Here is a 26601-nt window from a genome sequence, read left to right as displayed (position 1 = left end):
ATAAACACCCCTACATTATGATTTATTATCATTAATTTCCCGGATCACTCGAGAAAAAAAACCAAAATTGTGCACATTGTCTCCTTCTTCAAACAAAAATTATATCCGGGTTAATTGTACAATGATTTTTTTCTTCTTCCTCTCAACAAAACCAATTCTTCTGACCATCAGCTATTTTTCTCAAACAAAAATTTCTAACTGAAGAAATGCCAACGTTTAGTGCGAGATATGTATTCACAAAATGATTTTTTTTATGACGCGACAATATAAAGGTGATGTTTTATGAAAAATGCCAAAAGAGAAATAATATTTTTATGTGGCTGTTTATGGTGGATAGAGATCGTTATAAATGTATTAAGCGAAAAATTCCAACACAAAATAACCATTGTGTATGAACTTTTTACGGGTTATATTTTGATGTGAGGGAATAATCTAAAATGGAAATAACATGATTGAAGGTGGGAATGGTGAAGAAAGAAAAGGATCAGGTGTTTCCCACCGGATTTTTGGAGGTAGCTTTTGTTGAAAAGTCTTTCAATTTGTAACGAGAATGAGAAAGGATTTTATTGCATCACATTTTTCCCCAAAATCTATTCATCATTTTTGTCTGTTGGATTTCTTTTTTTAACCCTCAGCTTATTAGGCATCAGAGTTTTAGAATGGCTAAGTTGAATCAACATTGCAGGTGAGAGCTTCACGTGCTTCATCAAATCATCTCCATCCAAACAATTCAGCTTGGATAAATTTTCTTCAGAGCATCTTGAAGAATATTTTTAATATTTTTATTTTCAATTAATTATAATTTTTATTATTTCACTCAGAAGAAAAAGAGGCTACGATTAACATTTTTTCGTCATAACTTTAACACTTTTCGGGTGTAAAAATATATCAACATTTTTAATGTTAATTTTACACCTGTTGAGGGTAAAATCAACATGAAAAAAGAGTAACTTTAACCCTCAATACACCTAAAAAGGGTAATATTTACACCGATTTCGGATCAATACTGCAGGGTAAAATAAACATTTCCGGAATGTTGTTTTTACTTTTTCGGATTTCTCTGTTGAACTCAAATAAGAACAATTTCTGCATGATACAACGATTTTTTTTTAAATTTATCACCGGCACAAAGCTCAAACAATGAGAGATATCGACTTCCGATTTTCTATGACCCCCCCCATAATTGTGGAATTATGAAATTACCTTCAAAATGGACAAAATTAACAAACAAGACAGTGCAAATTCGATTTAAATCGAATAATCCCGAGTATACTCATGTCAAAAAAATTCCGAAAATACATATTGGACATAAGAGATATCAATTTTAACTAACTGGTTTATCCAGAATTTCACATTTTGCCCTAGGCAAAAAAAAGTATTTCATAAAATTGTGCGATAATGTTTATGAAATCCTATTTGGGACTTACGAAAAGCTCTTAAATCGTACAACCCATTAAAAATTTGTAAAAGTTTGCACATTTTTCACAAACATTGTTCGTAACATGAGCACTTTTTGTACCCTTACAAACATTTGTTCGTTAATGTTCGTAAACACACAAAAAATGTTTGAAAAATTTTGTAACTGGTTCGTAAATGTTAACCAGACAAACAAAAAAAAATGACAAAATGTTACAAACATTTTTTTTATAATATTTACGAACAAATATTTGTGAAAATACAAAAAATGCTCATTAAGTGATCATGTTATGAACAATGTTTGTGTAAAAAGTACAAACTTTTACGAACTTGTTTGTGGGTTATATGATTTACTCCAATTAGTCCTGTTTATTGAAAAACATGGGAAAAATTTAGTCATTACGAAGCTTCCAATGGTATCAAGCATGGGCACTTTCTCCTAACGAACAATTTTACAAAACATCTTATGTGTACTCGGCTCATTTTTGGCTATTTTGCTTTTTTGTAGCTTCTTTAAAGACTTTTACACATTGTAAACAATTTTTCGGTAACATTGGAATGACGTCACGCTGTTGCCACGACTATTACCACGCCTAGAGGCCAAACGGTTAGAGATAGAGTGTTGAGACCTTCTAGGAACCCCCATATAAGTAACCCAAGGATCATTCACTAGCCTCACATTTTCCCTCACCCCTTCAAAACCATGTTTTTCGGGATTCCTCGAAAACTCATCCTGCGATTTTTTTCATTTCCGGATATATTTTACAGATTATCCAGACGAACATTGTCCATATATACGAAAATACCGGTAAATCATTCCTAATAATGCTTTTTCAAAGACAAGATTTTAAAAGATTCTAGAAGAGTGCATACTTCTCAACTGAAGGGGTTAATGTTTAAGCTCGTTAGAAAGGTATTGAAATTTCTGATAAGACTTAACCGATTCTAGTCGGTTCTAAGTTGCTAATGAACCGATAATTAATTTTTATCCGAAAATCAACTTATTACTCCTACGCAATTTCGGGAGATTTTTTGAGTAATTATGAATTAGTTTAAACTGGTTGTAAACCGGTAATTGGTAAATGATATGAATGTACCTAATCCTCTCGTTCAGTAATAACTTTCCCGATTTGAGAACTCACTCCGGTTGAGGTTTTTCCTTTACCGAAGGTATATCAGGGAGAACTTACCTAAAAACCCGTTGGAAGTTCGAACGTTTAAACCGACGAGTTACACAAAGTCGAGCAAATGCATAAAAAGGACATTTATTTTAATGAAATAGCAAATTAAACGTTCTTCCATCCTGAAATTCCACAAAACTACTCAAAAATACACTTTTTGCAGCAAACGTTTGCACACTTTTATTGACATTGTTGACGAGTGAAGTGTCAAGAATATCGAAATTCGAAATGGCAGAACAAGCAGCGCTAAAGCGGCGGATATATGAAATTGCACTTTAGGCTTCGGGTGGATTTTCGAACAGGTTTGGCTTGGTCTTGGAGTGGCTCTTTCCGTACAGAAGTAGATCTTGAAAAATTCGAAAATCTATTTGAAGATCTAAAAAAGAGACTTTCTTACTTTTAGATAATTCCGCAAGGTGGCTGAGATACATCCTGTTCGAATTTCGAAGTGCTCAAGTGTCAAAATGTGACGGTCTTCATATTGTTGTGAGGAATAACACAGAACAACGACGCTTACTGTTCTTGTCCCATTACTTAATCACTCCATAATCACTGAGTAACTCTTTTGCGAGCTTTTTAGTGTGATATTTGATAAATTTTGCCCACCTTGTTCGAAAATTTAGTATGGAAATTCGAAATTGAATTTAAATTCTTCGATCATCAACGGCTTTTTGTGCAAATAACATTCCATTTACCTTTTATCCAAGACACTATTGGATAATCGAAATCTACTTGTGTTTAGGCTCGCTTTGTCTCTTCGAAAGATTATTACTGAACGGAGCCAATATCATCTGAGTCACGAGTTCAAGCATTTCGCAAAGCATGGGACGTTTCGTCACCCCTTTTTTTGATAGCAGTAAGCCGGTTTGTACAGAAAATAATGTTCCCAATCCTTAAGCTATCTATCCAAAGAAATCTTTCTTTTTCAAAAAAAAAAAAAAGATTTTGGAAAATAATACAGAATTTTCAATTTGTATAACGAAGATAAAGATGCACTTTAAATAAATGTTTCCTCAATATTTCTGTTAAATATTCACACTCATCACCCTACATTTCAGTCATGACTCTGTGGAATAATTTCAAGAAGAAATTGTGACAATTGAATTAGAGATGGGGCAAAGAAATAATCAAATTTGAGTGCCTCTATTGGTCTCTCCAACACGATGAGGTTAAATATTGTGACTCTCTCTGTTCAGAGACGAAATAGAAATCAGACGAAAACAAGAAAGAAAAAAAGCATCAATCGGTGAATATTGTTGAACTTCTTGGGAGACAAGAATTCCTTCAAGGCTACGTTAGAATGACCACAAAAGACACCAATCAGTAGTACCACAGCATATTTTTGTGGAAAACGCAAAGTCAACAACAGACATTTTCAATTGCAATCGTTATGACTTTATGAGGCTTCTTGCACATATTGACCTTGTCCAGTCACCGAGAAATTGCCCATCCCCGAAATTGTTTTCCCTCAAAAAAAAATTCCCCGAATGTCCTTGTTCCACGTGAACTTCGACACTATGACTTGAAGAAAAGTAATACTCCTTGAGCTAGAAAAATTTACCTCACTGGTTTTAGTCTTCTCGGTAATGGGTATGTGTACAAAAATATTTACCACGCAAGTACTATATATAATTATTGAGATAACTTTTATGATCTACAATAAAATAATCTTTCCACTAATGTCTCTTTTTCAGCCAACCATACAAGTGTTTTCTTCTCCTAATTTATTACATGATTGGGGTCGTGAGCCTCTCTTACCAAGAGATAACGCAGTAAGTTGTATCCTCTTTCACCTTCTCCCAGTTCGTGTGTCAATATATTTGCAAAAAAAAATTAAAGTATTTCTTAACTTAAGTGATAAAAGCAATAAAACAGGCAATTCCATTTTATGCAACAAATTTAAATAAATAAAGGGATTATTTATCCATTAAACTTTTCATGCAGATGAACTAATTAGCAATGAATATAATATTGGTAAGACCAAGTATCAATTGATATTGCCTGTCGTTTGGGGTGGAAAATAAAGGAAAATATTTTTATTTATGGATGAAACAAGTCCCACAGTGACTAATATGAAGACTCAACAAATCAAATTGAATATCTCAAATTTCACAACCCCCAGTTTTTATGTCCTCTCTCTTCTTCCCGTCCAAGAAATATCACAAAATAAGGGATACATCTATTTTTATTTCAAATCTCAATTTTCTCAGAAAAACGAGAGGCCAGGGTCGAGGGGTGGCAAGTCGGGTGGATTTGTGGTCAAATTTCTCTTCTTACTATTTATTCATGTGAGCAACATTAAAATAATGAGGACTAAGGGTGTCCGATATCCCTACACATATACCATTTCCCACCCTCTGCAATACTCCGGCATGAGACTGTTTTCATGGCAAAAATTGCACATAGTCTTTATCACAGCACGAGACTATTCTACCCAATGTACAAACAGAGTTAGAAGACTAAATAAAAATGATTTGATCCGCTGCCCTTTGTTGTATCCCAACGAATTCAAAACATATAATTTTCGGGAGAAAGGAATTTGGCTGAATGACTTTTCGGTTAAATCAAACAAATTCCATTTTTGAAACATTATACTTTTTCCAATTATGCTTTATTTCTTTAAGGAAAATTTATTGGAAACACTGTCATCACTCTTCTTACATTCTATAAGGTAGAATATATCAGACATATTGGTGTTAAGTTATTCAAAATATCCCAGAGAAATGAAATACGCTCTAATATGTATATCTTAAAAGAATGAAAAATTGTATTAATGATAATGTATGTACACTGAGAAAAAAAAGAGGGTGCGATTAACTTTTTTTCCTCAGAACTTTAACACTTTTTAGGTGTAAAAATATATCAATATTTTTTAATGTTAATTTTACATCTCTTTAAGGGTAAAATTAACATGAAAAAAGGTAACTTTAATCCATAATACACCTAAAAAGCATAATATTTACACCGATTTCGGATCAAAATTGCAGGGTAAAATAAACATTTCGGGAATGTTATTTTAACTTTTTCGGATTTCTCTCAGTGTAGTATTAATGATATTCAAGAAATTATACTAGACAGAAAGAGCTACCAGTAAAAGAGGATAAGGGCCAAAATTAGCACAGGCTGATCCTCAAGAATATTTAGTCTGTCAAATTCGAAAGCAAAAAATTAGGTAGTGAAAGTTTATGTAAAGGATCTCTAATTGATGATCTTAAGTCCGCAGTGTATAACAGTTTGGGATAAATCTTGCCTGTCAAATTTTATAAGTTAATTTTAATATTCTCGAGGATCAGCCTCAGTCTATTTGGGCCATAAGGGATGTATCTAAAATAGCCTCCTGATTCAGTTATGAACACCCTTAAAACAATCGGTGGTAGCCAAAATCCCGAATAGACAAAATCCCAAATACGGTAGAGTTCCTCAAATTTGAACTCCTTAAATTTGAATGACGGTTGAGTTTGAAATGTAATATTTGAGGTTATGCAATGAAATTTTTGCGTGGAGTCTGAATTAGAACCATTTTCTCTAGTGTTTCCTCAATATTATCGTATTATACTAACTTCCACAACAAATTCCATTTATTTTCACAATAAATTACATTGATATATTCTCTAAAGTTAATTCTTTTAATTTAGGGAAAGTGAATTTCACATGTATTCCGTTACGTTTTTGAAAATATTGTTCAAATTTGAGGAGTAAGAAATGTCATCTATACCCCCCAAATGTTCAATTTTGAGGAACTCTACTGTAAATCGAAATCCCGAAAGTCAAAATCCCGAATGGCCCAAAATCCTGAAAGCCAAAGTTCCAAGTTCCGAAAAAGACAAATTCCGAACCGAAAAATCGCGAAAGGACCAAAATCTTAAAAACCAAAACCCTGCATTATTAATTAAGACCTAGATCAAGACCAAAATTTTAAGCTGTCAAATATTTCCAAGATCAAGATTTCATATTCTGACGCGAAGTATTTATAGAACTTAAAATGTCTTAGCTAAGAACCAAGATTTCAAGATTTTCCACACTTAACGAAACGTGACTTCTGACTAACTCCATTTTTTTTGCCGAACTTCTTGAAATTTCGCCATATAAATTAGAAAAAATAATTATAAGTTGTTTTAAATAATATATGAAAGGCCATAATCGGGAATAAAAGAAATGCAAACAAAACTTGTGGCGTGTGATAAACCCTGAAAGGCTTATGCAAGATGTGTTTCTTTTGCAGGTATTCTCAGGGTGTTTTACTTCGAAACGTTTGTGTCTGGGATTCCAGAATTCCAAGACATTTGACAGATTTGACATCTTGATCTTGTTTTTTTGATTTCAGAATACCAAAATATTGAAATTTTCTTGATCTTGATTCTTGATCTTGATCTCAGAATTGAGGCCAATGTGTGGATAATTTGCCAAAAAAACCGAAAATTTCTACCCTTTGCCTGTACCAATACCAAGTGCAGATGCAATCGGGGGATTAGTTACGACACATTTTAGAATTCGAGATTTTAGAATTTGGAATTTTAGTCCTTCTGAGATTTAGGCCTTTCCAGACCAATTCGACGGATTTTGGTTTTTGGAATTTTGACCGGAACCCCTTAAAATCGCTGAAAAACTATTCCACACTCAAAAAATAATCAAACTAATTATTAACAAATTGGATCAATATTCCCAAGTAGCCAATGCCCAAATTAGTTTTAAAAGAGTTTCATTTTTTTTTTTTTTGGGAAATTGCAAGAACAAACCAATAAAACGCAAAAACGTTCAAATTGATAAACTTTCGTATCAGCGATTCACGTTCAAATACGAATTTAAAAGTTTTTAGTGAAATAAAACACATTTTCAGAGAAAAAAATTTAAAATGTAAAAATACAGAGATATTTTGAATATCTCTTTGAATAATAATGTAAAAGTTGTGCAAATGACTCAAATTTCAGACACTAAATTATTTTCTATGTTCTTATAGAATAATTAATTGAAAATAATTTCTACACATTTTCATCATTTAATTTATTTTTATTTATGATTGTTTTAAGAAATAATGAGTAACAACGTTATTTAAAAATCTTAGGGTTCGTGTAAAGTGGTCTTCAGACTAGAGGTTTAGCCCAGTTCCCGAGGGTCTCAAAATCCTAAATACCAATATTTTTCTCTTTCTTTTAGTTTTTGCAACTCTTTTTTTATTTTTTATTTATTTTATTTATTTATTATACAGTTCATGCCCCTGTCGGAGATCGGAGTACAACAATTTGGGACTATATCAAAAAAAACTATTGTTATTGCTTTTTTAAACATGCATAAGATAAGTAGAGAATAAGATACAATCAGATGTTACAAAGGAGAAAACAGGCGGTGCAAAAAGAGTTGTGAATATAAAATTAAAAACTTTTCAAATGAGCGACTGGTTTACAGAAAACAGCTTTAGTTGCTTAGTAAAAGTTTTTTTTTATTTAAATGTGGATTGGATGCTACGAACTCATTATATTTTTTAATTGGATCAAACTGGATCTAAAGTGGATCAAATTGTATCTTGTGGCTCAAACCTTGGTCAAACCTTAACCAATAATCTGTTACAGAAGTTAAGCTATTTGGCTAATCCTTAGGTCTGAAGCCCTATTAACAGAGTCACTTATACTTAGCACTTATTGATTTGATTTTTTGCAAAGACATTTTAATATGATCAATTACTTTTGATAACTATTTTTTGAAAGTTTTATGATATAAAAGATGTAGGGAAAAGTGCTCTCCCTTCGAACGTTCATGCCTTCGAATAATACGAATATCTTTTGTTTTTCGTCAAAGATTTACACTCAACTATCATGAAATTATCAACAATTAATGATAATCTAACTAATATTTAATAGAAACATGTAAGTCTCTTTGGAAAACTAAAAGAAAATTCACATTGTTCGAAGGCATGAACGTTCGAAGGGAGAGTACTTTCCCCTACCTAAAAATCAAATATTTATTTCCAGGTAAATTTTAAAATTATGTTCTTAAGCCTCGAAAACGATTAGGTCAAAAGCTCATTAAAATCTGTTTATTTCAACACTCTTCACTAACTAAGAAGTAATTAAGCTGATTCGCATTATCGAATATTGAATTATACTAACTCTAGCCAGGATTACAATAACCCAAGGTGAAAATTCTAAAAGTATCATTTTGCACATTAATATTAATTTAAATTTAATTAATGGTAATGATACTCAAGCGACCCCTTGGGTAAGGCCTGCCTGGAATTTAGTTCGTGACATCTCTAGCACAAAAAAAATGCCTTATAATCTCAAGTAGAAATTGGATCAAAATAAATAAAATGCCAATTGAGACATAACACATAAAAATTCATAAAGCTTAAATCTACCGACTGTCAATACGCGACACGACTCCCGACCGTATCTCTTGATTAATGGTCATTCTATGAGTTGTACAAATTGCACTTCTTCGGTCGACCAGAAAAGATTTGTATAAGATGAAGGAGGCAAAAAGTGCGCACGATTGGTGTTTATAGACGGATTACATAAATGTTTATTTAGGAGAATAATTCCAAGAAGAAAATGAGACAAATTTTGAGTCATTAGAGATCAAGCAGGACAATTATTAAGATGTTGAGTCTTCGGGGTAAAAGGACACTGTGTCAACATCAAAGGATCTACCGATCTCCGCCTACACCTTCTTATGTTGACTCTATCAAAAGGAGAATGAAAAATGCTTCCACGGGAGACTTTGGCTCATTTTTTTTTCTTCTCTCCCTTGCCACCAGAATGCCTTTGATGTTGAGGTCAAAAATTGTATCCAACATGTCAGGATCTGTTGACAAACGGAAAGTCTTTCTCCCTTGCACATTACTACCTTAAGACATACGAGTGAAGAGGTAGGACTAAAAGAGATGTTAACATTTCAATAATAACAACAAAAGAGCTGCTGAAGAAAAATAGCACACAAACAGTAATAGAGGAGTTGAAGTGAAGAAGGAGAGTTAAAAAAAGAGCTGTGGAAAAAATGAAATATATATTTTTGTTAAATAATAATATTAAATATATACTCCTAAAGCCAGAGAGAAAGAGACAAGAGATTATTGTAAAGAAAGAAAGATGAGAAAAAGTCAAAATGCCGACAGAGAAAACCAACAATTTCTTTGACTTCTTCTTGAACCATTGAAGACCTCTCTTTCAACTTGTTGTGTTGAACTTGGTATATTATGGTTGGATTGAGCGGTCTTTCTGATCATGGGCACAAAGTCACCAATTCGCCAGTTAATGCCACATAAGATTTATTTCAAATTCTTACACTCTCAAGCATCTTTGGTATTTTTACACCATTCTTCCTCATCTTACCCCAAATAATATGACTGACAGAATTGATTTTATTTCGAATATTTTATAATTAGATATGGACCATAAAATATGTCGAAGAAATTTGTTGATTTAAAAACTACTCAACGTAAGTGAAAGAAAATTTTTAAAATTGAATTTATCACATAGTAAAGGAAATCGTGCAAGAAGAGGGTATTTTAAAAAATAATTAATATTTTAATAAATTTAAGTTGACCAAATCAGTTGGAAATTAGACCCTTTGACCTTGAATAATTCAAGATGGCGATTTAACCGGTGAAAGGTCCCTAAAGACGAAATGTTCAGCTGGATTAACTACAAAACATATCCGAAAATCGTTGAAATCGCTAGTATCAATTTTTGTGTAGTTAGAAAAACATAATCCTCTCGTTCAGTAATAACCTTCCCGATTTGAGAACTCTCTCCGGTTGAGGTTTTTCCTCTACCGATTCGAAGGTAGAACTTACCTAAAAACCCGTGGGAAGTTCGAACGTTTAAACCGACGAGTTACACAAAAGTGAGTAAGTTCATGAAATGGACATTTATCTTAATAAAATTGCAATTAAAACGTTCCTGTCATCCTGAAATTCTACAAAACTACACAAAAATTCACTTTTTGCAGCAAAAGTTTGCACACTGTTGCTGGCATTGTTGACGATTGAAGTGTCAAGAATATCGAAATTCGAAATGGCAGAACAATCAGCGCTAAAGCGGCGGGTATATGCACTTGTACTTTAGGCTTCCGGTATATTTTCGAATAGGTTTGGCTTGGCTTTGGCGTGGCTTTGTCTCTTCGAAAGGTTATTACTGAACGGATTGTGACGTATTTTAGGGGATAGGGAACGCATAAAAGAGAGGGGGAAAATAAAGAGATTAGTTTCGAAATTATGTCATTTTAGGAAGGTCATCGAAATCCGTAAGTCGATATCTCTTATCGTTTGAATTTGATATGGAGCAAAATACTGAAAAAATAATAGTTGTTTGACTATGATTTTAATTGTAAGTTTACACAAATGTGTAATTTTTTTGTACTGTTACACATTTATAAACGTTTCGTTCAGAGCAAGAGTGGGATATTTTTACACCTAAAAAGGGTAATATTTACACCGATTTTGGATCTATACTTCAGGGTAAAATTAATATTATATTTCCGGAATGTTACTTTAATTTTTTCGCATTTCTCTCAGTGAAGTAATTAAAATATTTCACATTATCGAACAATAAGTCATACCAACTCTATCTAGTACAATGATAAAATAAAATGAAAATTTTAAAACAATAATTTTGCACATTAGTATTAATTTAAAATAATTTTAAAAAATATAATACGCAAATATTGACCGACTTGAAGTAATTTGAGACAATCTTATGCGCTTTAATATAGGCTCTCTTACATCGAAGGGCTATCTGGTTTACATATTTTTATTAAAAATATGTTCTTCTACAACTTTACCGTAGACCATTTTTCCCGTTTTAAAGAAAACTGTGCTTTTTCAGTATTTTTCCAAAAAAATTTTTATTAAAAGTTTTAATGCTGGTTTATGACCGCTACATACTACAAAAATTGATGTCCATATTGAAGCAAACTGCCTACGCCTGTCTAGGAAAAGCTATGTGGGACAAGGGACACAAGTGACAGTCATTTTTTTTTTTGTTCAAAAGTTTGTCAAAATTTATGCCTTTCCAAAACTACATTTATCTGAAGGAGGAAACTCTTCGGAAAATCCTAAAACGGTCATCAGATTCGTCTTTAGTGGGACTAAATTATTTTCAAATCAAAATCATTTGTGCAAACCCCATTACTGTGTTATCACACTTGCACATTAAAATTTTAATTTGATTCACATTAATTGTCGCTGGTGAGAGTCCAAATGTGTAATTTGTGTGTTTGAATCATTTTATATTCAAAAATTTGATCTATTTGTTGATGAAAAGGTAGACTTAGCCCGCAAAATTTGATATAAATTGATTTATAGCATTAATGCGAAAAATTAATGCGATTTTCTCTTTAATTTTTTAATGTGAAAAATATTTATGCTTTAGGTAAATTTAAACTTATTTTTGCAGGCCAAATCCACTTCTTTATCAATAAATAGAAAAACCCCAAATATTAAGTGACTCAAAGACACAAATAACATATTTGGACGCTCACAAGCGACAATTAATGTGAATCAAATTAAAATTTTAATGTGCAAGTGTGATAACGCCGTAGGTTTACATGTCAAAGCAGCGCACTCTTTGTAAATTTTACTAATCTTAGTATATTTAAAAAATGTGTATTAAAAGTGTATAGATTGTCAATCTTCGAATCAACACTTATCCACTGTGACAACTCAAAGCATTTTCGCTTCTTCTGTTCAATTGGTCACAAAGCCAAATAATCCTAATTTCATCTATTTTGACGTGATCATCTCCGATTTAGTCGCAATATTTGACATGGATTCGCAACAAAGAAGATCAGTGAGTTATTTCATCACGATAGGTCATTTCCAAGTACCCAGGTTCAAAATCCTCAGACCTCCATGAACGATCTCCCAAAAGAGCCCATTAATATTTTTTTTACAACTCCGATTATTGAGACATAGAAGCGAAACTAAAACCAAAAATTATTTCGTCACACAACCTTTTTCGTCCAATTGACATTTTAGGGTGGCGACAAGCCCAAGAATCCTCTCATGATAACTTCGATAATAGGCATCCCCAGAGGTTGCCGTCACTAAAAATTCTTGGAGTGTGGAGAAAACGTTTTTGGTCCTTTTTAGGAACAGCCCAAGAAAAAAAATGCATCGAGGGACAAAACATTTACAAAAATCAATGAGAAAATCGATTAGTTGCGCTTTTTTTGAGTGACAATCACCGTATCTTGGACAATTTTCTATCTGTGTGTGGGACTTCTGTTTGGCCGATGCCCAACAATCCATTTTCATCCTTCTGTAATTTATAATTTCCTTTGTTCACCTCCCCGTACAGAGGGTACATTTCACAAATTTTCTTTGAAATTCCCTGCATTTTCTCACTTTGAACCACCCATGTTACAAAAGGTACTCACTCATCGGCCATAATAACTCTATTTGCTCCACCGTTGGACAGAAAAGAAGGAAAAAGCGTTGAAAATAAAGTACTTTTACGGATTTCGTTGCGCAAATTTTCTGAATATTTTAAAGACATATTTTAGAACACCCAAAGATATTTCATTATATTCCATATAGTATACTATTACTATGTTATCACACTTGCACATTAAAATTTTAATATGATTCACAATAATTGTCGCTGATGAGAGTCCAAATGTGTAATTTGTGTGCTTGAATCATTTTATATTCAAAATTTGATCTATTTGTTGATAAAAAGGTAGACTTGGCCCGCAAAATTTGATATAAATTGATTTATAGCATTAATGCGAAAAATTAATGCAATTTTCTCTTTAATTTTTTAATGTGAAAAATATTTACGCTTTAGGTAAATTTAAACTTATTTTTGCAGGCCAAGTCCACTTCTTTATCAATAAATAGAAAAACCCCAAATATTAAGTGACTCAAAGACACAAATAACATATTTGGACGCTCACAAGCGACAATTGATGTGAATCACATTAAAATTTTAATGTGCAAGTGTGATAACGCCGTTAGGGTATCTTAGTGTATTTTAATGTATCACTGTCCTTAGTTCGAAAACCCTTTAGGTCAGAAGAAATTTCCGGAAATTAAAGATGTTTGAATCATATCCAATTAATTTCAATAAACCCAATCCAACAGGCCATAGAATTAAGAGAAACATTTCTGTGTATAAAAAAGCAAATAATGCTTAGCCGAAAACCCGGTTAATACAAGGTATATTACCTCTAGCTCAATCCTATAAAGGCATAAAATAAGTCCTTAATAAGTACTCATTGAGTACTTAATTTAAATGATTTTCAAATCCTAAATACAAAGACTGAGAGAAATCCGAAAAAGTTAAAATAACATTCTGGAAATGTTAATTTTACCCTGCAGTATTAATCCGAAATCGGTGTAAATATTACTCTTTTTAGGTGTGTTGAGGATTAAAGTTACCCTTTTCTATGTTAATTTTGCCCTTAAAAACGTATAAAATTAACATTAAAAAATGTTGATATATTATATTTTTACATCTAAAAAGTGTTAAAGTTATGAGGAAAAAAAGTTAATCGCACACTCTTTTTTCTCAGTAAACTACCTAATAAAGGACTTTTACAAAGGCCTTAATTAAGTACTTATTAGGAGAAGGCCTCATAATTTTGGACAGGGTACTTATAAGCATCAATGTTCTAAGTTTGAAGTGCGACATTCTCAATACTGATTGATTTTTTTGTTACTCTCAGAAGGGTTGTTTAGAAATTCGGCAAGTTGTTTATCATCTTTGTTTTGACTAAAATTAGTCTTAATATGTTTAAAAATGAATTGAGATGACGAACTGAATTAGACTCAAATGTTGGACACCTTGGTTGTAATTTTGGACACTTTGGTTGTAATTTTGGACAGAAAATCCACCTCAACAGGATGCCCATTGTTCTCCATTTCAAGAACCTATCTTACCAAGTCCTCATCCTGTTTATGTAAGAGAACCGTAGAATGTCACAAGAAACCCGGAAACTTTCCATATCATTCATTACATTGAAAAAAAAAGAGGGTGCGATTAACTTTTTTTCCTCATAACTTTAACACTTTTTAGGTGTAAAAGTATATCAACATTTTTTAATGTTAATTTTATACCTTTTTAAGGGTAAAATTAACCCTCAATACATCTAAAAAGCGTAATATTTACACCGACTTTGTATTAATACTGCAGAGTAAAATTAACATTTCCGGAATGTTATTTTAACTTTTTCGGATTTCCCTCAATGTAAAGTGAGTTGACTGCGATACTCCAAGTACGCGCGGATTCGCGCATTTCCTGGTCTTTCCGGGAGCCGTTTCTCCAGGCCTTTATACGACCTAGTCATCACAAATACCAAAACTTCACGATATTCGAGAAAAAAACACTTGTCCAAAATAAGGAGTATCATCTCACTGGTGAATCTCTGAGAAAATTGCCCATTTTTCACACGAAACATGTAATTCACAAGGCAAATCTCACTTCAGGTTAATTAAACAAACCACTATTAACATAATTTAACGCAATATTCAATGAATATTTAATAATATCACTCAAAAAAGGGAGGAAAATTATTAGTAGTTCACCATAGCTAAATAAAGTAAACACGAAATTCTGTTATATTTCACTTGAACCATATTCAAAATTTAACGAATTTAGTGTTAAAATCTTCCAAAAAATAACAAATATTTAGATAGAATTCATTATTTAATTCTAATCAATTTATTTTTAGTGTCCAATTTTACCCTCAAAGTGTCCAAATTTAGAAACGGTCCGAAATTATGAGCTCTAGCCCTAAGTACTTTATGTGTTAGCCGAGAAGGCCTTGTTCTTCCATTAAATGTTTTGCTAATCTGATTTAATGAGATATTTATTTGAAATTAAAATCAATTTAAGTGGAGATTATGAGAAGTTATGAAATGAGGTTAAAATTAAATTGCCATACTGTTGATTAAATTAGCTTGGCAATCTTGATCTCTCTTTTTAACTGACCTAGCCCCAATGATATGTAAAAGGGGTCCCAGTCAAAATCCCGAAAGCCATAATCCAAAATGGGCCAACAAAATCCCGAAAGCCAAAATCCCGAATTCTTAAAAGTATCATAGCTACTCCCACGATTGGACTCGCGCTTGCTGGAGGCAAAGAGAAATCTTTTGTGTCTTGGGAAATTATTCTAAACATTTTCTTCCATATAATTTCGTCCCTTTCAGGATTTTGAACATTTGGGATTATTGCTTTCGGGATTTTGCTTTTCAGGATTTTGGCCCTTTCGGAATTTTGGCTTTCGGGATTTGAGCGTTCGGGTTTTTGACTGCCTCCCTACGTTCCTAGGCTAGTTCAACGGAATCCATAACCGAAAAGTACCTCAAGCTCAAATCTAACCCAGGATTCCCCTAAATTATTGATACTTTCGGGACTTTTGACTTTCGGGATTTTGGCTGCCAGCTGTCACCAATGTAAAAGATATTGTAAAACCGAAAGATACAACCAAAGAAAGGACACTTCCACCGTTTAGTCCTGGAGGTTGGAATCAACGCTAAGACGGCGGGGGATGCATTCGGGGGTCGGAAAGATTAAGAATGAAATGAAATAAATTCAATTCAATTTAATCTGAGGACCCAAAACATAACAAAAGTAATAAACCTCAACAATTAGGAGTATTCAGTATATTATTATCACGAAGATGGATAGTAAAGATAATTCACTTATTTTTTAGGGTAAAATAGAGTAGGGGAAAGTACTCTCCCTTCGAACGTTCATGCCTTCGAATAATGTAAATTTTCTTTAAGTTTTCCTAAGAGACTTACATATTTCTATTAAATATTAGTTAGCTTCTTATCCATTATTTATATTTATGTAATAATTATGAGTAAATCTGTTAAAAAAAAGTGAAAGGATTTCACATTATTCGAAGGCATGAACGTTCGAAGGGAGAGTACTTTCCCCTAATTTTGATTTTGAACCATTTTTAATTTGGAATTTTAAATTTTCCTCTCTATTTCTGATGGGCAAAGAAATAATGCAGACTAGCAAGAAGTGCAAGCCTTACCTTCGGGATTCTTTCTTTAATCTATCTTAAACACTGAGGAAATCTAAAAATGTAATTTTAGAAAGGACTCCAAATTACCCCATATTGGTATTTGTACCTTAAATCTTCTTTATATTCAATATTTTTAAATATAAATATTCAACGTTAAACAAGTTTTATAAAAGTTAAAGTCACAATCCTTCTATATGACCAATACCTGATTCCATTGAACCCATAAGTATTCTACCGAACATACTATAACTTTTTGCCTTTTTAATAAGTCCAATAAACTAATAAAAATTTTAGCAGAGATAAAAATTTTCCCAGTGACTCAGCACGACGCCAGCAAGAGAAAGATTTCTCCCTTTTTTTTCAGTTTGTCGGCACATATTATAGCTTTAAAAATCTCTTTGCCTGAGATAGATATATTTGGTTTGAAACTTGGTGGTTAGCAGGGGATAATCTCCCAATGTAACCCACCCATAAAAGTGACAATGAGAAAATTGAAAACCTTTCGTGACTTTATGACCACAGAAGACACAGTGCAAGGACAAATTTTGCCACTGATACGATTGTCACACTACGACTTTACAGCAAATTTGCTTTGGTTTCCAAAAGGATTAAAATATTTTGCTGGTCCTACTGTTTTGTTGCTTTCACTGCTAAAAATGGATTTCCCCTTAAAATTCTATACCGCATAATTATCTCATATATTTTACAGGATTGGACCCTTTCTTTTTTTTCCCCATTTGTGGCCTTTGAGGAAAAATTCCAGGAATTTTTCACAGGCACTTTCCCGCTTGAAGAAGAAAAAAAAAGTGTGAAGACAGCAAAGAAAGATCCAAGAAATCAACAGAAGAGTATCACATTTATTTGGAAGGCGGGCTTTTGATTGAAAATTGACTTTGATGTTATCCGCCCCACAAACAGTTTTTCAAATCTTTTTCGCATCATTTCCACTTAATTATTTATTTTTGACAAAATTGGACCAAACCCCCTAAACATCCACAGTTTTTTTGGAATAGGAAAGTATCAGATATCGGAAAATGTGACAAGTGCTGTCGAAAACTTTCTTTGCCGGGAGTTGCGGAGAATCTTTCAATATTTATTGTCTCATAGTTGAATATAAATTTGAGCTATTACGTAGGGATTTGTTAAAGGTAGTTGGGAATAGGGAAAGTTAGGGCAGTAGCTGGCAGCTGAGTTTTTAAAACTCCCGTACGTATCAAACTTCTTTCAAAACATAGCTGAAATTCAGATAAAGCGAGAAAAATACATTTCCAAATCCCATTATTTGAGGGAGAGCCTGAATTACAATGATGATTTTTTAATGTATCATTAAAAAATCAGAAACCAAATTAAAAATATATTCGAAGATACAGAGACAAAAAAACCTAAACGAGCGCTAAATAAATTTAAAAGCGCTTAGGTGAACATCCGAAACAGTCATTTTTTACGATTTTGTCAAAAATTTAAAATTAATTAGGGTTTATTCATTTTGACTTTATCATTTTACTATTTTTATTTTTATTTTAGAATGATAAAGTCAATATTTAATCCCGAAATATGATTTCTTTTAACTCTTACAAAAACGATTCTGATATTACAAATCTATTCGGTTTTTCTTGGTTTATTTGAAATAAAAATTTAAACACTTTAAATATAAACAAATATATATCAAAAATTGTATGAAGTTTAGTCGTGGCAAACAAAGCCAAAAAAAATTGAAAATCAGCTAAAGTTTGGACTTCTAATTAAGGCTCCCTCCTTTTAAAAATCTAAGTAGGGGAAAGTACTGTCCCTTTGAACGTTCATGGTTCATACCTTCGAATAATGTGAATTTTCTTTTAGTTTTTCTAAGAAATTTACATATTTCTTTTAAATATTAGTTAGCTTATTATCAATTATCGATAATTATGTGTAAGTCTCTTAGGAAAAATTAAGGAAAATTCACATTATTCGAAGGCATGAACGTTCGAAGGGAGAGTACTTTCCCCTAATGCATTATTTGCAATTAAAAAACAGGACAAAACTAGGGTAAAGTAGGACACATTTAAATTGAGGGCAAAGGTTTTCAATAGGTCTTTTTTCTAATTTTAAATGGAACTGAACCTTATCATTATATAATATAATTTAGCTTCTCACTTCAATTGCGAAGCTAAATATCTTTATGATAAAGCTCAATTCCATTTAAAAACAGGAGAAAAAGTCCTATTTTAAAGGTGCCCCAATTCAGAAGTGCATCACTTCCCCTAGCTGTTAAATAATGTTTTTGATAAAGCCCTATAGAGCCCTATATAGAGACCTACAGCCCTGCTATAACCCTAAGAATTGAAGCCAAAACTTTCAGAAATTTTTAGTTAAATGCAAAATAAATTCCATTTTTGCAAATATGCATAGGGGAAACTGAGGCACCACCAAACACGGGGTACCACCAAACACTGCGACTTTTTAATCGGATATTGGATATCAGGGAATAAGATCGATAGGAATTTATAGACACTAGGGGAAAGTACTCTCCCTTCGAACGTTCATGCCTTCGAATAATGTGAATTTTCTTTTAGTTTTCCAAAGAGATTTACACATTTCTATTAAATATTATTTAGCTTATCATCAATTGTTGATAAGTCTGTGATCATTTAGTGAAAATCTCTTACGAAAAACAAAAGAAATTCACATTATTCGAAGGCATGAACGTTCGAAGGGAGAGCACTTTCCCCTATAGAGATGCTTGTCTACTGAAGGAATGGTCGAGATATTCCAAAGTTTAAAAATAAAAATTACTGTTTGGTGGTACCCCGTGTTTGGTGGTGTCCCAGTTTCCCCTATTTAAGTAGCTTCCGTCATTTATTTTTCAAAGTCAATTTTAATTAGATTCGAGAGGTAATGAATCGTTAGTTTATTGTTCACTACAATGAAAGCAGAGCATAATAAAAAATAGGGTACAACGGGGAATGGGGTAATTAAAATTCGTTTAAAATTGAACCTTTGAGATTTCGTCACTGTTTTAGATGGTCGAAAAAATAAAGAATTGAATGGAATAATTGAAAATGTTATTTTTTCAGTTGAATATTTGCACTAGTAGACAAACAAAATATTATTTCACTTGATACACTAATGCTTACATACCTTACACGTGTCACTTAAACATGAAAATACTTCAAACAACATTATTGTTTTGCACCATTTTTTTTTTCAGACTGTGTTACAATTTATGATAATCTCTTCTAAAACAAGTTATTTCAATAAGAACACTAGATATTAATATCATTTGCTTGCACTGTTTCCATTAACAAATTAACTGTGTTATCACACTTGCACATTAAAATTTTAATATGATTCACATTAATTGTCGCTCGCTGGTGAGATTTCAAATGTGTAATTTGTGTGTTTGAATCATTTTATATTCAAAATTTGATCTATTTGTTGATAAAAAGGTAGACTTGGCCCGCAAAATTTGATATAGATTGATTTATAGCATTAATGCGAAAAATTAATGCGATTTTCTCTTTAATTTTTTAATGTGAAAAATATTTATGTTTTAGGTAAATTTAAACTTACTTTTGCAGGCCAAGTCCACTTCTTTATCAATAAATAGAAAAACCCCAAATATTAAGTGACTCAAAGACACAAATAACATATAGCGACAATTAATGTGAATCACATTAAATTTTTAATGTGCAAGTGTGATAACGCCGTAACAGTCATTAGAAGGGAATTTAATCTGCCCCAGAGGAATGTCTAAAACCTCCCTACGGCCTGTTTTAGTGTTTTTTTTTTATTGAAGATGAGAAAAGGGGTAGAAAACTGTCCCAGCTTTGCGAAATGCTTAAACTCGTAACTTAAATTAAATAATAAAAATTTTGATTGGAAGAATGAATAGTGAACTAAGAACAGACATTCCCTTGGAATCTATAGTATAATTCACTGCATTTCTTTATTGTTGAGAAACTATGGGTATTTAAGAATAGAACAGGACTGAGAAAAAACCGTTTGAAAACGAATAAACGTCAAATTAAGTTTGTTCAAGTAGCGTTTTGACCATTGATTTACAATTTTCAATTGACGTTTGTTCGGTTTCAAACGGTTCTTGCTCACCTCTGGAATAGGGCTTAACTTCTAGTTTAATAACCGTTTTTTACGATATCGTACTTCGATGATTATGTGAAATATGAAGGTGATAAAATGACTTGTCCGATTCCGAACTATTTTTATCATGGGCATATTTGAATATAATCACATCAAAACATGCACCAACCCTTAAGGTTTCCGATAAAAAGGATCATTTTCGCCGTTCTTCCGCCATCAGAAATCCCATCTACTGCCTTTGGTAAGCCTAAAAATTCATGGAAGACTCATTGTTTGCCAAAAAGGGATGCAATTTACTGCATCTGCTTGTTCACAAAATCATCAATTTATTCCCTATGATTTGTATCGGCCTTGCAATCCCACCCCTCTTTTAGGGTATTAAATAATACCAGAAATACGACACATTTTTTTCATGTACTATAATATAAATATCACCATGTTACAAATGTCTCTTGTACGGAAGTCTCCGAAAAAATAACTATTGCTTTTGCCACATTGAATTCCACCCATACATATCGAATCGGAAAAAAAAAGAATATAGAAAAATTCTTCTCTTTTGCCCTCTTTGGGATTTGTATTGCAACAGACCTCTATTTATTTTGGCTTAATTGTGTAAACAAATTGTACGGTGGAACCCTCGACGTTTACAAACTCCACGATTTTATTTGGCCAACAAACATAAGCTGGGCGGAGCCAAAGTCCCCTATATTCCATGGAGTTGCTCAGTAAATTCATTTTGAAATGATGCGATTGGCCCAGTATCGGGTGTTTTCATTGGTTCAACCAGAGGTGGAGTTTCCGAGGGTATAAAAGGCATGTGCAGAGTACCATTGAAACTAGTTGAGCAACTGTCTGCCGTGACTTGAACACGTCGAACTTTACGTCTCGCAAACACTGACCTTTCTCTGCAATATAGTGCATTTAAGTAGGACCGAGTTAGTGATAAGGTGCTTTAAGTTTGACAAGAAATAGACAATTTTGTTTATCTAGAAATAAAATTCTTGGACACTGTATAGTGATAGTGTAACGGTGAATAATGATCAAAGTGGAACCACCACCGCCGTCGATTATGAACGCCCAAACTGTATTTGGTATGGCTCGTGCTCCGCTGAAGTCCAGCTTCTCCATCAATGCCATCCTGCCGGAGACCCTGGAGGACGCATCACCTACATCAACACCCAGCCCTACACCCTACCACTCCCCAATGGGATCGGAACAGGATCTCACGGATACTGAGAGTGATCTTGACGTTACGGGTACCCCACCTCCCATGGATTGCTCAAATGGTGCCCGTATTAAGGATGAGATTAGGAGTGAAAATGGAACGTCTAGTCCATCGTCCAAAGACGATGAAAGTGCAAGTACTGGTAATGAGAAGAAAGGCAATGAGAAACCACCTTATTCCTACAATGCCCTCATCATGATGGCTATCCGACAGAGTCCGGAAAAGAGACTCACCCTCAACGGCATCTACGAGTACATCATGAAGAACTTCCCTTACTACCGGGATAACAAACAAGGTTGGCAGAACTCCATACGACACAACCTAAGCCTCAATAAGTGCTTTGTTAAAGTGCCTCGCCACTATGATGATCCCGGCAAAGGGAACTACTGGATGCTGGATCCATCGGCCGAAGATGTCTTCATCGGAGGATCAACGGGTAAACTTAGACGACGCACAACAGCAGCTTCTAGATCACGTTTGGCTGCTTTCAAGAGATCTCTAGTCGGACCTATATTTCCCGCCGCTGCCCTAGGCTACCCGCAATTTGGACAGTTCCTGTATCCTCAGCACGCAGCCGCCGCTGCAGCTGCGGCTCCAGCTCTCTTGGCCTCAATGTATACGAGGTACGGGCCCTACACACCGAGCCTAGCACCCAAACCACCAACTCTACCACTCTCACTGCCTTTCCCTGCCGCTTCTGGCTTTGGGATGGAGAGACTACTAACCACCCAATCACCCCCAACATCATCTGCCGAGCTGTACCAAAGACTTCAGTACCAACAGCTATTGCAACAACATGCTGCAGCCCAGCAACTTCAGCACCATCCACCACCTTCATTGCCGCCATCTCTGCCCCAGCTCAGTCCACCGAACCCGCCTCAAATCCCACCACATACGTCATCATCGAGTCCCACGCATCAGAATCCGTCGCCCATCTTCAAGCCCATCACCGTTGTCTCGCGGCACAGTTGAATCGTACGACAGTGTGTACCTTGAGTGATAATCTGCCTCATTCCACTCGATTATGTAAGTCTCCAATTTCGGAGAATTTTACTCTCATTAGTGCAAATAGACAAAGACTTTTTAAAGAGAGAAATTTTGTGTGAAGTCATTAGTTTTTTTCCTTCGTTGGATTGTAATCCAAAGGACAATTTGCAATGCTATTTGCTTGCAATTAATCTTAACTTATGTATAATGATCACAAAAATTCCCCTCAAGTATTGTTTTCTTCGGTGAAACATTCAAAAAGAAAAACCATCTATGACAAAGGTTAAAATGAAAATTAATTATTTATCATTGCCTGAAATATGTGTTATTAGTTTAAACTACCAAAACCTGTAAATAACTACAAGTAGGAATCATAATGTTTAATCATTCGCTAACGCAATGTAAATAGTGTATAAAGAAATTATAAAATCAAAAAAATCTTTTAAAAAAATTGATTGAAAAAATGAAACTTTCGTCTTTTTACTCTTCATTTTCCGCATTTCTCTTCCAATTCTCTGCTCGTTTTTCTTTTTCCGTTTTTTTGGAATTCCACGGTCTCTCTATAGTGTATCTGGTCTTGACTCCTAGTGCGAAGAAACAGCTTAAACATTTGTGTAAATATTTACTTTATGGCTCTATTGTTGGCTTCCTCACAAAAATAAAATTCTCTTGGACTATCTGCTGATTTCCCTTTAAAACCATTACGGGATCTTACTATTCTTTCGTCAAATCACCTCTCAATGTGGTTTCTAAGGATTCACCCTCAAACACGAAAAAAGAAAGCAAAAAATCCTTCAACTCCGGTATTCCTGAGCATTATAATAAAATTTTATGCTCGCAATCACAGAATTTTAATACACTTCAATTTTGTGCCAGATAGGGCAAGTGTGCCAAATTTCGGCATAGTTGCATGCAAGCGTCAAAGTGTCAAGTTTGAAATGTAATATTTTACAGTAGAGCCTCGCTATAGTCCATATTTGGTTTCAAATTTGACACTTGGGTCGCACTATAGTCCATGTAATTTTTTAAAATTATCAACAATTTTTAGTATTGAAAATTTCAATTTGAAATTGCTCGACGGCTTCCACTTTCTTTGCGATTGTGGTACTTGTCCTTGCTCTCTTCATTGTGGATCACAATTATCACAAACTCAATAAAGTTTGCCAAAAATATTAAAATAATTATACATGTCGCATACTAAAAAACATAACATAACTTAAAATCAGTGTTTTGAAATCAATGGTCGATAAATTGTGGACTATAGAGCGATGGCCTATAGCGAGACTCTACTGTAAATACAAATTGATTTTTTATTCTCTTTTTTTAAAGAAAAGTTGCTTGGAATATAAAGAGTTTACCGTCTTTATTTTACTCTTTAATCATTCTTAAAACATTTTAAAATGCTGTAAATAAAAATATAGACATAGCTTTGGTGCCCTATTTCGGCCACTTACATTCTCATATTTCCTTGCCCTTCGGGAATTCTTCCAATATCTTTTTCACGTCATCTCGTTTGTCGAAGCTACATTTTTTGTTAATCTTTTGCATCGTAAAATCTAAAAGTTCATGGAAATTAGAGGAACAAAAAGGTGGCCGGAATTTCAAGCTGGTCGGAATTTGGTACACTTACCCTACATTGCTCATTTGGACTCCTTCCAGAAATATTTTTTACATCTTTGCTTAATGATGAATGCGATTTTTGAGAGTACCCACAACTAAAACAGCGACACAGTGTGAATTAATTGTTTAATTAAAATCCCGTCACGCGAAAACATATAAACAAAATGCATTGTGAAGAATTTTGTATTATTCTCTTGGAAATATCACATTCCTGTGCGGATCTTTCTTCCCTTTGACACTTGACGGGGGAATATTGAGCAAAAATTTTTATGAATGAGGAGCAAATTATGCTATGAATAGACGTCTTCCTTTCCGGGATGTAATGTTGTATGTACACACAAATGTACATGGGGCTGTTTCAATGGTCGACTCAATTGCCGAGGGATCTGCAACTCCTCCGTGAATTGCTCATAAATATCTCGCTCATTGCTGAGGGAGGACATTAAAGATACCCAAACAAAATCTTATAATGTTAAACCAAGTGATAACTTGTTGATTGAAATACAGGGAAGGCACAATTCCATTTGGGATGAGAAAAAATGTCAGATTTTTGCATTTTACAGATTACTTGAAATCTTAGTTGCGGGAACCGGGTCAGAATTAATCAGAGGTAGCACTAGGCAGAGTAATCTTTCAGTTGTATTTAAAAAGAATATTAATCGAACAGTAATTTAAAAATTTTGAACAATAATCCGGTGTTAGTCAGGTGGGAGCGGACTAGCCCAGAATGTCTTTTCGCCCCGTTTTTTCCCAGAACTTTCGGTGCACTACGCACCTCTTCTTCTGCAGCTGAAGGAAATATTTTTATTCAAAAAAATAACATTTATTTATATTAACTCTTTTCTCCACACACTCGAAAATGTCACAATACATCTGGAGTAACGTCTTAGGTCGGGACAGAAAGGATGTCTGTCCCGAACCGAACTAAGACGTTGGGAAGAAAAGACTTTTATTCTGGGCTAGTTCTCTCCTACCCGACGAACACTGGATTATCGTCCAAAAATTGATTATACATCGGTTCTCCATATTGTTACAGTTCTTTAAACGGTTATATGGGCAACAGGGACCAGGAAATAACTTATTTTCTTTTAAAATAATAAATATTTAATAAATCGCCTGGCAAGTTGGCCTTTTTATATGGAACTATTTGAAGCCAATTCCTAAATTGATCTCGGACTCAGCTCACAGTGCTCCAAGGAAAAACAATGATTTCAACAAAAATTGAGTATATTTATCCCTCCATACGGAAAGGTATCTTATAATACGGAAAAACTTCTCGCTTTTTAAATATTTAGCATAACGATCACGAGTGCAGAAAAATTCCCATACGCATTTGTTTATGAAAGTAAGAAATTGGCTTCAACTTTGAAGGCCATTCGCCGGGGACTAGACTTCAACACTTCTTAGGTGTAAAAATATATCAAAATTTTTTAATGTTAATTTTACACCTTTTTAAGGGTAAAATTAACATGAAAGAAGGGTAATTTTAACCCCCAATACACCTAAAAAGGGCAAAAACTGGATCAAAACTGCAGGGTAAAATTAACATTTCCGGAATCTTATTTTAACTTTTTCTGATTTCTTTCAGTGTAGTGAACTTATTGCACTCTCCCCTATGATTTAAGAAGTAAACTAAAAACTTTTTCACTGACAGAAGAATAGTGAATTTTGTTATATAACTTTTCCACATAATTTTCATACTTCATAAATTCACCAAGCATCCAACAATTTTCAGTTATTAAAGAGTGTTTATGTCAAGCATTAAATTCTATTTATGCTATCGTAACTCCTTCAAGTGTTAATTCGTCTTGTTTATGTGCACACTTTGCTAATACGCCTAAATCACGCAAATTACCCCATTAAGCATTTAAACACGTTATACGTTTTCCTATATTGCCACAAAATTCTCCCTGTGTATGGCATCAAATCTTCTAGTCAAAATGCCTTCACTATGCTGGAAGAAAATAGATAACAACTCTGTTATGTTAATGAAAATTAACACGCACTAATTGTTGGTACTTTTGATCTTGACTATGTAACCCCTCTGTGAAGTGTACTAACTAACATGAATCATTGTTAAAGAGCCTGGAGTAGAGAGAGAGAGTGTCAGAAAGAGCATTT

The 26601-nt window shown here is 33.6% G+C and overlaps 1 protein-coding gene across 1 annotated transcript; it reads left to right on the top strand.

Moving 5' to 3' along the window:
• The first annotated feature begins 21488 nt into the window (after nucleotides 1-21488).
• Nucleotides 21489-23127, top strand: LOC129806409 (fork head domain transcription factor slp2-like). Its single transcript, XM_055854974.1, has one exon. It carries the CDS (start codon nucleotides 21685-21687, stop codon nucleotides 22843-22845), a length of 1161 nt encoding a protein of 386 aa, XP_055710949.1. The 5' UTR covers nucleotides 21489-21684; the 3' UTR covers nucleotides 22846-23127.
• The last annotated feature ends 3474 nt before the right edge of the window (nucleotides 23128-26601 follow it).

The sequence above is a fragment of the Phlebotomus papatasi genome, chromosome 3, assembly GCF_024763615.1.
Source record: "Phlebotomus papatasi isolate M1 chromosome 3, Ppap_2.1, whole genome shotgun sequence".
Lineage (NCBI taxonomy): Eukaryota > Metazoa > Arthropoda > Insecta > Diptera > Psychodidae > Phlebotomus > Phlebotomus papatasi.
Note: the sequence above shows the minus strand (reverse complement) of the source record. Positions and strands in the feature narration are given on the sequence as shown.

Excerpts from the sequence above, each read along its gene's own strand:
- LOC129806409 (XM_055854974.1), top strand. The coding sequence starts at position 21,685 with ATGATCAAAGTGGAACCACCACCGCCGTCGATTATGAACGCCCAAACT.